Raw genomic sequence first — 14416 nt, 5'->3', positions numbered from 1 at the left:
TTACTGGAATTCTGCTTTTTTATTCATCAGAGAGGCAAAACAGGGTGATCATTTGCTTTCAAGAGTTAATTACTTTCTAAATGGCTTTTAATTAATGTTTGCTCTTCAGGCATATCTTGCCATGAAATGGTAGTGGCTGTTTCCTCATTACAAGACAGTTCATTCATTCATTTGACTGGATATGGCAATTTCTTCTTTCCAATGTGCGTTTGTAGTTTCCGTTCAACATCCAGAAGACAAAACAGTAACACTGTTTTTTAAGCTCATTTGTGAGAGTATATTTGGTTATTTTCAAACTGGAGAAGTAAAATTTATATGTTACTGTTATGAAATGCAAATTTTCTTTTTCTCAATGAATTTCACTTGTACAATTCCAAGCATACCATCACGATACACTACATTCGTCCCAGCTCAGTTGGTGAAGCTGAGGGAGCAAGGGAAAGGAAATGGTCACTGCCCTCACAAAAGATGGCCCTAAAATAGCACTTCACTTCCTTTTGAACTTCAGGTAGCAGAAACGACTTTATGGACAGTTAGCCAAAAGAATTTCCCATTTCTGTACATCAATGTCTTCATAATCAGAGACAAAGACTAAAATCAATAAAAGGGTCAGAAAGAGATAGCTGACCTTACAAGCTCAAACAACCATAACTCTGCTTTCCTGGTCTCTTTTCAAAAGTCAGCTGTAAAATATTTTGAGGTCTAATGATATAAATATGCAAAAATTGCTTAGCTTTGATGGTACAAGTGTAAAGTGCTCCATATAACATTTATCATAGGTCTGCCTCTGACCACTGCATGCTACACATCAAAAAGCTACACTTGCTTTATTTTCTCATGCTGCCCATAAACAGTGATATTTGTTATGAGTGTACTCAAATTATGTGGATATATATATATACACACACGTGTGTGTTATAATGTGGTCAAGTACATATATGTATGAAGGCAAGCAGCTATATATATATAGGGTCGATGTCAAAGCATCCAAGTCCAATTATTATATCTTAACATTGTATATATAGCTTTTTGTTATTATGTTTTATATACTTTTATTTGGTCTTCTTTGTAATGCACAAGGAACTAAGCTCTGGCTTGGATACAATAACTAATAAGTACCATTATTACTGTTGTTGATAGTGATAATGTTGGTGTTGGATTCAGATTGATCCTTCCTTGGCACACATTATTACTCTCTGAATGTGACCTTTGTGGGCACAGTTGAAACAACTTGCTTCATTATTCTTCAGTTGTTGATAAATTCAATGCAATCGTTTGACAAGAGGTCAACTTGCCATGCTCCCCCCTCAGACCCTGTCTTGCGTCGTGTACATAGTTAATTTGCCTCCCCTTGCCATAGTAGAACCTTCATTGTGTTTACGAGCATAATAAACAAATATACAGTCATCTAGCACATTCTTACCTCTTTCCATTCTATATATTCTCTTTCTTGGAGACTTATCAATGACATGATTGTAGGAGATAAAGGGTGACATCTGACCTTAATGACTGATGATTGAAAATGGTCTCCCTGACTGATCTCGTACTTTATCTCCTATAGTCATGTCATCTGGTAATGTCAAAGAAATAGATCACCTAATCTAAAAACACATTACAAACAAAACAGCACATGATGTCATGTCAACCAAAACTAGAGGAAAGAGTAATTGTATATGCATTTATTTACAGATGAAGAAATGGAGAAATCAAAACTAGCAGTAAAAATGTTCTTTGTCAGAGAAAACTATCCTGACAACAACAAAAATTATAATGTATTTTTGGATGAACTCAAACTTAAACACTATATACTACCCTTCAGCCTAACAAAGATGAGAAGCAAAACCTTAAATTGGAGCCATTGTTATCTGCTGGAAATGCTTTTGACTTGTTGGAAAAGGGGTGAAGTGGTAAAATGTGAAATTGTCTATGTACATATATTTTGCATCCCCTTGCGATAGTAGATCTTTGTGTCTATTTACATAAGAAACCAGTTTAAAGTCATGCATGTGCAAACAACAGATACATTGTAAATGATACATCAATGACAATACAGTGGTGAAGATCACTTTCATTACTAAAATCGCTCAGTCGCTGATAAACAGCTATGCATACACTAACAAAATTAAATCCTTATTAACTGTACATTATCTACTAACCATATTCACAGTATAGGAGTTGATTAAAATGAGAAGATGCACATACATACAAGTAAGTGAACTGTTGAAAAACTAGTTTAAAGTCTACTTGTCCATGATGATGCACACTATAAACTAACATGATTTATAAACTCATGTAATTAAAGGGAAGAAGACGTTCAAATGCACATTATTGACATGAAAAAGGAAGCACAAGAAATAGTACATAAGCCAGATCCTTATCTGGCACTTATCCTCTCCCCTTCCCTAACCAAAAATCAGCAAACTAATTATTTTCATTAAATTTGTTGACAATGAAAGGTAAACTCTGTATCACACTTTATGATTATGACATTCACTGAAAGTTGTCAGGGCATATGTCAACAACCACTTCTTCCAATGTACAAAATTATAATGGTTCTCTGCTATAGACAATTTAGAAATTATCTGAAAAAGATAATTTATTATTTCAACAATTAAATCAGCCTAGGCCCGTGTTTGTCAGAAAAAAGTGGAACTGAAACTGACAACAATGAAGACAAGAATAAAAGAAAATGAGAACAGGAACAATACAGCAAGTGGCATAACATTTTGGAATTAAAAAACTGGACATGGATTCAGGGTTAATCACAATGGCCAACTAAGTGGGAAAAAACCACTATAATGCAGAGAAAGAGAAAGAGAGCATCAACAAAAAAACTTAACTTTCAAGCACAGCCCTGTATTTGCATCACGTAACTACACTAATCAAAATTATATCACACTTTATCACCAATGTAATATTTTCTCTGCCTCCTTCAACCTGTTAAATTTCTCACTCAGTTAAAACCAGAGAACCAACTGATAGACTAGGTAAACACTTTACAAGAATAAAAAGTGTGAAAATGGAGAAGGCATATCTCACATATATGTTGATGTAGCTTGATTTCCCTTCCCAATCATCCCTTTCTGACATCAGTGCTAGACAATAGTTTTTACAATTGCAATAATGTCCCAAATATACAACAAACTTACACACTCTAAATTATCTTGTAATTTTCACTCGATCATTCAGATTGTACTGTACATAGAAATAGGTCTTAAAAAACTGGGATAAAAAGCCTTAAATCTTACTCTTAGTGAGCAGCACAAATATTTAATCTATAAGTTTACCTTTATAGATACATTTATCTTGTGCTTCTTGTGACCTGTCACTTAGCATATGCACATTGCTGAATTCAGCCCAACCCAGAGAATTACTTTAAAGCAGTAAAACACACAGATGCAAGAATGATACACCACTTTTTAATATTGATTAAAATCTATGTAACATTTTCTCTTCCCAATTAAAAAAAAAGTGGGACATTAAATATTTTGATGTCTTAATGCTCAGAAACATAAAGACTTAAAAGGCATTATTATATAAGAACATTTGGAATTTTATTTGGCAGCCTAAGGTATGGTCCTTTGTTTCAAATTTTATATCTACTATCATCTTCCAAGCATAAATGGTTCCCTGGAACTGTTTTACATTAAGTTGAAATATGTGTAATGGATGTGCACACATGTACACACAAACACACACGAATATATACATAAGCAGGTAACTTTCATACTGACTTGGTGTGTTGCGTACATCTGTGACACAACATACATAAAATGCAATGTGGTATGATATTCTGATATTGAACAATATTTACAGTTTTATTTTACAGATCAGCCTTAAAATAAAAGTATAATTTGTGATTTGTAAATTAACCCTTTCTGCAATAAAATTGTGCAAAAATTGTTTATTAAAAAAAAAACTGGTGCATAAACCAAAACTGCAAAGCAAAACATTTAACGTTACACCAAAATCTGTACATATATAGATGATATCACATTATGGAGCATCATACCATTTCTAGCATATCTTTATCCACTCCTTTCTCCTACTTCAACCCTTGTGAAGTAATCACTGCCACTCAAAAGGCATCTCCTAATTAAATCAATAATCTAAAACATGCAGAAGTTGCAGCATATCTAAGCAAATAATCTCTTTGTAAGCACTGAAGGACAATCCAATATCACTACCGCTACCAAACAACATAATTTGTTAGCTACATTATCTGCTTGTCATGTCATTAAGCACAACTATCTTTACTTTAATGATATAATACAGCGCATTTATACAGCACCTTTGCTCAACACCAAAGCTGGGCTCAAAGTGCTTTACATATGACATACAAACAAGTGTATGATCACACACCTTTGACAGCTGGCAACAAATGCACGTTCATACACAAACATGTACACAACATACATACAAACATGCATGCACTCAGAAGGTGGAGGTAAAACCGAGTATCCAGACTGAACCATCAGGGATCATCTACAGGTTTTGCATCCTGAGAGAGGGGCATGTCTGATCCAAGACTTGAACCTACAACACCTGATTCTCACTGTTGCAGCTGTAGCCACTGTTCCACCAACTAATCCCATCCTGCAGCACAATATCTGCTGAGCATTTTTTTTTTTAAGCTCTTCAAATGTTGAAGAATGATAAGGAAAAGCTGTCATACTCATATTTTCTTTCAACTGGAAGATTACTTTGACTAAGCTATTTTAATTGTTATCATTAGATTTGATTTGCTTTATTTCAAAACTTATTCCTTACCCATAAAAGGATTAATAAAAATTGTTCATCATCAAAAATAGATTTTTGAACTGACATCTAACTACTGAGTATTATTTGTCAAAAGGGAGACAAAAAAGTCTCCTTTATTTCCCTTAACAAAGCTTGATCTTCTACCTCCCTCTTTCACCACCACCAGTCTTTCCTGGTTTCTCCTTCTGGTGCTCTGTTTCTCCCCAACCCTCATAAGCAGTAACATAAATTTTGAAGGAAGTTCATTTTTGAAAAACTGAATGACCTGTGATAAACTGATTCATCCCTACCTTGTATTCTCAAAAGGATAATACTGTAGAAATTCTCATGCAATTTATATAGTTTAATGACAGCAGTAGCACCCAAAACTCACAACCATCAAGTGGACACACTCACAGAGCCACAAGATGATGCCTATCAAAAGGATGGGCACAGATTTTTAAAAAAAAAAAACAACAAAAAACCTGCATCAGCCATTTACACTTTGCCATTCTCACCCTTACCGTGAAGCAGCAGATTAAAAAATTCCCATCTAAATAATGATCTTCATCCAGATTTATAACATTAAAACTGAACTGAGGAAAGACCTGAGGAAGGCTGTACATATCCATGTTAACACAGACAAAAGTCATAACTCAGCTGCTTTGTCTGCATCTATAAATCAAAAATACTTTGTGCAACATGAGAGAACATACATCATGGAATTTACATTTTCTGTTCATATACAGGAGCAAAGTGACAAAGAAACTAATAAAGCACTTGAAACACGATTTACACAAAGCACTAAATCCTTTTAGTGGGGGTTAAAAATTATCCAAGGAACAAAAATACAAATTTGATTTTCAACATCTGAATTATTATTGAAGGATGTCCTCTTATGGTTCTTGTTAAATGTTTCGCTATAGCTGCACTCATTTCATTTCTGTTTCCTTCTCACCATATTCAATGCAGAAAAGGATTTCTCAGCATTTGCATTCTTATTAGTTTGCAAAGAGATCCTAATGATGTCATGAAACCAATCAGAGGCACATTCCATTTGCTAATAAACAAAATACTTGCTGTTTTTCGCAAGCACATTTCACTACATGATATATCTCCATGAATGCTGACTTGGAAAATAAATTGTAAACCTAACATTTCTTTTACCCCAATATGAGAGTTTTGACTGGCATTCTCGAAGGAGGTCTTTTTCTGGTTCATTTTAAATGTTTCTTTATAGCTGCACTCCTTTGGGTAAGACTGCCAGTTAATCAAATCCTTTGATCCTATGTACCCTGTACATTGTCAGGTGTGCATCAAGAGCACCTCTCCTCCATCAATAGTAGACAATGTAATCGTGACGTAATGAGTAAATATGGAAGCATCCAATGTCCCTGGACCCTCTCTACTGATTGAGGTGGAATGCAAATATCAGAAAATGCAATTTGGCTAAAATCAGCTTTCTTTGCCCTCTTCAGACAGCTTATAGTTCTTCCTGTAGGTGATGTATCTGTGGGCTACATGTTTCACTTGTCACAAATTCAGGATGATCAGCAACAAAGGCTAGAATAAAGACATACTTTATCTGGTAAACCCACTGGTGTGCCTAAAATATAGCTGAGGAAATCCACCATCTATCTTTTGTAAAGACTGCTCATTTGCTTTAAAGACATCTTTATAACATGTCACCTTGCAAAATCGGCTGAAATCCTATTATCAGACCATCATAATTCCACTGTCTTGACCTAGCTTCACTGATTCTTTGCTGATTACTCCATCTTTTCCCAGTTTGTGTAATACTATCTTTTGGCTCCATTCATGCATGCCAGACCAACATCTTGCTTATGATGCTTCTCATCGGTTAAAATCTTGCATTCTCAGGCCCCAACTGTAGCATGACAGATCGAACACAGAGATTCTCAGATAGTGCTTCAATCCAGAAAGCGCGTGCAGGCCTTCTTCCACTTACACTGTGTGCACCACTGGTCACGATTCTCCATGCCATACACTTTGCGGCACTTGCGGACCTCACTACGAGGTTTCCTGTGAGTACCTGCAGTTTTCAAGGGTGACAGGAGCATGTGTGATTTAGGAGATTGTGCCTGGTGCTGCTGCAAGCGTTCCTGTGGTGTAAGTCTTGGTGTGCTGCGCTGAGGGGGTGAGACCTTAACAAAGGATATATGACATTCTCATGTAAAATTACCATATAGCTCTCTTAAGAAGGAAACTTAAAAGAGTTATCAAAGTGAAAGAAATCAGCATACAGAAGTTACTTCATTTCTTTATTTCATTATTTTGTCCACCAGCTAAGAAATGATGATAATCAGCAGAATTATATCAACATTATGATTATGTTTTATTTTACAATATCTAAACTTTTTAAATGGTACTGATAAAAGTGAACACCATAAAGAGCATATACACTACCTTGGACCCCCAAGCAACATAAAATCTAACTCATCTTTACAATTGCGAGCCAAGGAGTGAAAAAGTTTCCCAAAAGTTTCGAATTAAATACCATTGCCCAATTTTTCCCACTTTTAATCTTTCATTTCCTTATCGCCTTCAGTATTTGATGAAACATATATGTTCATATGTAGCCTTGTATCAAATTTAACACTAAAAAGGGAAGTTCTGACAAGAAGATTGTTAATATTATTTTAACACTTGTCCTGTACTAGCCGCTGATTCTAGCATTCTGTTCTTCTAAAAGAAAATGATATCATTCGTATTTATTGCAGATGATAAGAGTTTGTTGCTTCAATTGATACTGCAGCTTTGGAAGGAAGTGGAGAAGGAAGTTTTTTTGAAGAGCTGTGTGCAGTGACACAAGTAGGGAAATTCATCACAAAGAGAAAGTCAGCCCATTTCTCACAAGGATGTACTCACTGCTAAGGCAACAGGTGTATCTTCGTAACTTGTGATATACTCACCAGGTTCCCTGGAATGGGAGATTGAATCTGCCAAGATAAGGATCGTTTGATCTGACCATCAGGTATGGTAATGGGGAGAGAGGCTGAAGTTCCCAAGAACCCACTGCTTCCAGCAGATGGCACTGATGATGCCTGCTGGTGAATCTTCTGCTGCTCCTCCTGTAACAGTGATAACCAGCATGCGAGGTCTTTAGTTAACTCCATGAGCATTAGAGCTACAGACTTACATGTACAGACTACAGACTTAAAATAATGTTCAAATTTTTATTAGTGTGTTTGCTAGTAGCACCAAGGGCCGTCATGTATAATACACTTTACCTTTATTAGTGCTATATGCAAATTAGTGAATATCTTCATGATTCCACTTTTATGTACACATTACTTTGTTAACTGGTATATGTGTATTTCTTGGTTACAAAGTGACACAGTCTGACTGCTTATATGTGGGAAGAATTCACTCCTTTCAACAGTTTGACTATTGATTCGACTGACACCCCTTCATTATATCCATGCTGTGCTTGTTGATTGATTTAATTGGTGGCATTTAATGGTGCAGACAGTTGCTTTTTCCTTGTTTACTGTGATGTTTCCAACAGATTCCTCTCCTTCTTTTACTATGGACCTGCTATGGAGTTCTGCCCTTCAAAAATAGTCGCACAACAGTTAGTATCTGTCACCAATACAGTGAGGATTGGCTGACCAGGGTTTATATTTTGTTTTGGGCAAGCTGTTCTTTCTCTGCATGTGGCATCTGTTTACAGTCCTGGCAGCTCTGCTATGATATAGCCTTAGTTGTTGGCTCAGCATAAAACACCAATCTTGATCCCCACTCCTTCAACATTTGACACTTTTATTCCTCAGCCTTCAAAAATCTCACTTAAAAATATATTTGTTCAGAAAGTACTACTTGTGGTTTATACTGGCTTCATCTTGTTTGATTGGATGTACTGAGTACTTCCTTTCATCTCTTAATGGTGGTGGCCTTTTTTTTCTGAGTGGTGTACATGACTGAATGAGTGGACTTGTTGAACAGATGCCTTACAATCTACTATATTTTTTTTATTTTCAGTTGCAATGGCATAAAACAAGACTATGGAAATCTTAAAATTCTTCTTATTCATGCTTAGCATTTGATGTTTCAGATGACAGCAAAAATACATGACCAGACTGTTACCTTGCGCTGATAATCATGGTCAAAAGTCTGTGCCATTTCCAGTTTCTCTGATGGAAGGCTTGGGGGTGTTGACGTGTACATGTGAGCAAATGAATGGGTAACAGAGTCCATATCATCCTCCACCTCTGTGTAGTAAAACTCTTCCTCTGCTGCTGAAAGCTCCTCATCACTGTCACGGCTGAAATGGTTAGTGAGAACAAAAGACATGTACAACATGTACACAGTTTGAGATTGGTCTATATATCCCTTCCAGTCTCTGAAGTTATGGTCACTGTTATGTCTTGTCGTTAAGCTATTTTGAACTTCATCTCTAATTTTTATACTCTAGAACCCCCAGCTTTCAAAGTGTGATATATGTAGCACTACTGGTACATGAAAGTATGACAGGTGGTCCACTAGCCCATGGCTAAGTCCTAGTACATATATTCTTAGAGGGGAGGGTTGGGAGGTGATAGTCAATTCAAAATTTTTTAAAGTTGGTACTTGGTCAGTTTGAATTTTTGAAAGTGGTACTTGTCTGGAAAAGTTTAAAAACTGGGGCTCTAGAAGGTCTACCTGAAGATTCAACTTTATCAATCTGTTACAGGGATTATAAGATTATATTCTCTTTGTGGCATGCTGATTGCCCTAAACAAAATTGTTGTTTTATGACACAAGAATCAGCTGTCACCTTCTTCTTCACTATTTGATTACCATTCACTTGAAATCCTTAATCCTATGAATGCCATTTTCTTCTTATTTTGCATTATGATCAGGTGTCCTTCAAATTTTCAGCGTAGCAGACACTCATTAAGTCTATTGGTTACCAAAAAATGTCTACATCCTAGACTTTCTTAGATTAACATCAAACATCAGAGCCAAGTTATTGCGACAACAAAATTGGAAATCATTACAGAATCAATCTAGCCCATAGCAAGCTACAAAAAGAAAGCAAGGCTTGCTTCAGAAACTGCAAACCAAAAAAAATATGCCGCACTACAATGATTTTTATTGCTACAGATTTTCAGACCATAACTACAGACAAATCATGCTTTAATCCATACAATTTTTTTGAATGAAAAATTGCTGTTTGGGAAAAAAATATGACTGAAACACTGTTTAAAGATGCAAGATGCTCACTCAAAGTGGGTGCGACGGATATGGCGCTCAATGTCATTGGTGGACAAGCACATTGTGGCACAACCCCGCCATGTACACCGATATTTCACTTTTTCTTCCTCCTGCAATCATATAATCATCAGAAGTGTCTATAGTGTTAAATTAAAAAATATGTCTAAAAATAATTTCCACAAATAAAGATCTGAATTTGAAATCTTTGCCCTTTCTCCATGTACATCTTCAAGTAAGCTTTTAATACTGCTGATGAAAATTGCCTTTTGACAAACTTCTTTTGCCAATATTCTTCACTATACTGGCAGGGTCCCCCACCTCCACATGCCTCCTGTACTCTCTTTTGACTCTGCAGACTGTGTATGTGCATGTTTTTGTTCATTTTTAAAAATTATTATTTTACTGTGCTTAGTAACTTCTACTGTATGGGAGTGATGTGTTAAAATATCAATAATGTGGCAGCATGGTTTCAGGTATCCAAGACCAGTTGCTGTGAGTTGTGAAGCATTTCCTCATTCATGATGCCTGATTTAACTTGCCTGCACACGCCACTGTGATAATTCTAAAATTTGTCCTTTTACATACACAATCTAGGGAAAACATACCCACAGAAAAACGTTGCCACATAGGAAACATTAAAGATGACCAAACACAGCATCTTTGGTAGCAGGCTAACTCCTCTCAATCCATAGTTTATCAGGGAGAAAGGGGTGAAAATCATGCCATTCTCTTGTCTTAACTTCAACTGTTGTTTAAACTATATTCATCTATTTCTTTAAGGAGGCTAATTTCAAACAAGGCCCATTCCCTGCTGCCATTAGATTCACAGTCATGAAGGATCAAGGAACTATAGAAAAGAACATTATAATTATTCTTCTCTTCCTGTTCTTGCCAACTTCTATACCTGCACACTGTCAGTAAATTCTGCCGGAAGTGTGACATGTTTGTACGCCAGTCTCTTACTGGCGATTGTGTCATGTCCTAAAGATAGGAATGATAGAACAAGCTTAGCTCATCCCTGAAAGGTGTAGCACTCTAGTAGCGCAATACCAAGTATGTCTTTCTTTGTAGAGGGTAGAGGTCGAACAGCTCCCAAGGCTGTCCCTTTCTCACGCCGGCTGTTTGAGTAAGTGCGCACCTCTACGTAACCATCAGGGACTGACGTGGTGGTTACAGACTGTTTGATAACGCAACGGACACAAGAGTGTCTTTATTGTCTATGATCAAGCCAGGCGTGCGCGCGACCGAGTCATCACTTCCGCGATTTCGGCGGCATGAACCTAAAGATGTCTGCACACACACTAACACTCTTTGCTAAATATCGACTTCCTCTGTCGCTTATCACCGCTCAAGGTCTATTCAATCTGCTGCAGGCCTTTGTACTTTGCCCCTCCGCTAAGAAAAAAGCTGACGTAAAAGTCACGTGACCAAAACAAAATCCCCGGCTCCGCTACCTGCAGCGTGTGGAGGGTACGTGTTGGGGCTTGGGGGAACGAGAAAGTTGTTGACAACAGCTGACGAATGTAAGCAAACCGAATACGTCATCATCCTATGTTAGCTGTCGGGATGTAGGAGCTGTATTTAGTGCTGATGTGGTCTCGTCATTGTCCGTAGCCGCGCGCGAGTTTACGGAGGCGAAGCCGGTGGCAGCGAGTGAGCCTGCTGGCAGCTGACGTCTAAAAATAGCTCGCGGCTTGCACGACCGCCTCGATTATCAGCTGACTAGAATCAGGTCAGCGCTGAAAACTCTGAGCCAATAGCCTCTTCTCAGCAACGCCCGCGGCCATTGTAAGATGAAAAAAAAAATATCGATGATGGCTTTCCGACCGCAAGAAAAAGCGGTAACCTTCGCTCCATCGGCAGGGATTTAGTCAAATCCCGAGAGGACAGGCATCGTCAGTCGTCAAGGCGCCTGCAGCCTAAGATCACGGTGGCTTGCCCTACTATCGTGCTCGTGCACTCCGAGACCGCACAATGTCGGTCGCGCACGCTGCCAGGCGCTGATCGCTTCAAGCGCGGTAAAGTCACTGCTCTCTCTCTCTGGAAAAGTGTCAAAATTTTCCTACCCCAAACCAGGTTACAGGCAGCACTTTGGGCAAGTAACTGGGTCAAGCACTTAAAATGCAAAGACAAAGGCAAGGAGACTAATTTGACACTAATCCAGCTCGGCATGGAGGTGTTAGGAGAGGGGGTTAATTAAAGGTACAAAAAAGCATGGCGTGAAGTCTTTCATCACCTGTACCATGTGAATTGTTAAACACATGTGTGGTTGTTTCAATATTTTTATGACAACATATGTGAACCATTTCTCTCTCTTTTTTTTTCCTTAATGTATGAAAGGCAGAAACAAAGATGAACATAAAGCTTACATTAAAACACCACTCTATATATATATAGTCTCCCTCGATTGCCCCTCAAGTCTTTCTCCCCACATGTGCCCCCCCCCCCCACCACCACCACCACCAACACGCACACATATATATGAACCTACCTTGCCACTAATGTTGGAGTCAAGCAGGCTTGTGCTGTCTGTGTCAAGCACAGCATCTGACCGAACCTGAAATTCAAAGGAGGCTGGAGCACTGCCACCCATATGTGGTGGGGAAGGGTCATCTCTTTCTGAATGACCACTGTAGAAACCACTACTTGCTACACTACTAGAGATGCAGGCTTGAAGTTCTTGAGATGATTCCAGCTGCTGATCACCTGATGAAAAAAGTAGCTTTGGATGTTGTTGTCTACATTGTTGTTTGGGATATGAATGTTAACCTATCATATGGCAAAGGCATATCTTTTTTCAGACTTTGGTTCCATAAACATTTCTGATAACTTTTTACGTGATGATAATGTCTGTATCTGAGATAATAACTTTTCGCCGGCATAAACATGGGCCATGAAAAAGTATAGGTTTCTAAATGGTGTAAGAGCCGGCGCAAGAGAAGACAGCTCAGGTACCTCTGTAATTGCTGGGGAACGTTGGCGACTTGGGACTGACAGACAATGAGGTGAGCACCATGGCAGCAATGGTTTCGTCCATCATTTCAACATCGTCGAAGTTTCCGCCGTGCTCGCTCGACCCTTCTGTGTCCCCTGAGCTATCGCGGTGCCGTCTTTGGCGCCTGTCGCAAAGTATCAGGGACAAACATATGCACGCTCGTTAAACAGGCCGCCCCACCATCACGCACATCATTTCAGCAAAAGCTAAACTATCATAAATGATCATATCCTGTTTCAACAGTTAAAAGTAAATAATATTCAACTCTTCAGTCACGCACACACACATTGCGAAAAGTCCCGCTCGCTAAAGAAAATGCTAACGTCATCACGGCTCGGTTCTTTGTTGCTGGGCCTCGAACCACCGGCTGCCGTGAAAGTCCAGTGCAGTCACTTGTAAACGCCCATAAAGTGCGCAGCCCACCGCGTAGATAAGGGTATTAAGCACAGCATTTTGCGATTAAAATACCCGTTCCCTAGGGATCAAATAATATTTTGACTAAACGTGGAAGAAAACACTTCTTTTAATGACTGCGGCAAGCCGCGTTTGGTGCCGGCTAAGTTACGCAAGAATCAGCTGGGGCCTGTGACTTGACCTACTTTTGTGTCCGCTTTACCGGACCGCCTGCTTTGCGCAAAACATTGTAAACGAAGGGCATTGAAGTGGCGTAAGCACGTTAACAAAGGCAGTAAGACTGTAACATATAGAGAAAGAGAGTGTTCACACGAGTTAAAAGAGGAAAAAAAAGCCGTAAAACCACACTTACTGCTGTTTGAAAGCCTGTGCTGGAACGTCAATATTGTGGGAAACAGCCCGGCGTTTGGGTTCGCTGAGCTGTAAATCGGCCAGCTTTGAATAGTCTGTGTCCTGATCAACAAGCCTGGCAGATTTTCGACTTTCCATCAGACGAACGTCTTCAAGCCTGCGGCAGATGTTGACATCTTCTGTGTTGCCGTGTTTGACAGTGATTATCACCTCGTCCGACTCTCGGTTATGATACACCACTAAGCCGGACACTTCTCGACCGTTCATCGTGACATAGACCCTTTGTGCTTTTTTTAGACGAACTAAGGGTCCTGTTTGAAATCCAGGACCGATCACATGTGAAGTCGGCACATCTGCTTCGAACCCGTCGTCAAAATGGATAGTGTATGTGGCTGAAGAGAGAGTTGTTTCTTCGGCCACTTGGGCACGAATAACGCCAGGGTAAAACCGGCCATCTTGCCACAAGGCACTCACTCGAGTCCCAACGATAGATCGCTTTGCCAATCGTTTTGTCCCAGACATAACTATTAAGTGATCATGAGATCAAGGTAACAATTACAATGAAAATTAAAGTTGGCGTCTTTCCCCAATTTTCCAAATGCGCAGGTATGCAACAGCAATCGCTGACGTCCGCAGCAGTACCACTGGATGTAAACAAATGCCGGCGAACTGCGCCGGTTTGTTTTGGTGCTGGCAAAG

At 38.8% G+C, this 14416-nt stretch overlaps 1 protein-coding gene across 1 annotated transcript; it reads right to left on the bottom strand.

The window, feature by feature from the left end:
• Positions 1-1661: 1661 nt before the first annotated feature.
• Positions 1662-14415, bottom strand: LOC112562100 (zinc finger protein 704-like). The gene is made up of 7 exons (XM_025235105.1): positions 13719-14415; positions 12913-13076; positions 12449-12663; positions 9967-10067; positions 8848-9025; positions 7674-7832; positions 1662-6905 (listed from the first exon to the last, which is right to left on the bottom strand). Exons 1-7 carry the CDS (start codon positions 14237-14239, stop codon positions 6672-6674), a joined length of 1572 nt encoding a protein of 523 aa, XP_025090890.1. The 5' UTR covers positions 14240-14415; the 3' UTR covers positions 1662-6671.
• Between the last annotated feature and the right edge of the window lies 1 nt (position 14416).

The sequence above is a fragment of the Pomacea canaliculata genome, linkage group LG4, assembly GCF_003073045.1.
Source record: "Pomacea canaliculata isolate SZHN2017 linkage group LG4, ASM307304v1, whole genome shotgun sequence".
Classification (NCBI taxonomy): domain Eukaryota; kingdom Metazoa; phylum Mollusca; class Gastropoda; order Architaenioglossa; family Ampullariidae; genus Pomacea; species Pomacea canaliculata.
The sequence above is the reverse complement of the archived record's forward strand: the minus strand, read 5'-3'. Positions and strand labels throughout refer to the sequence as shown.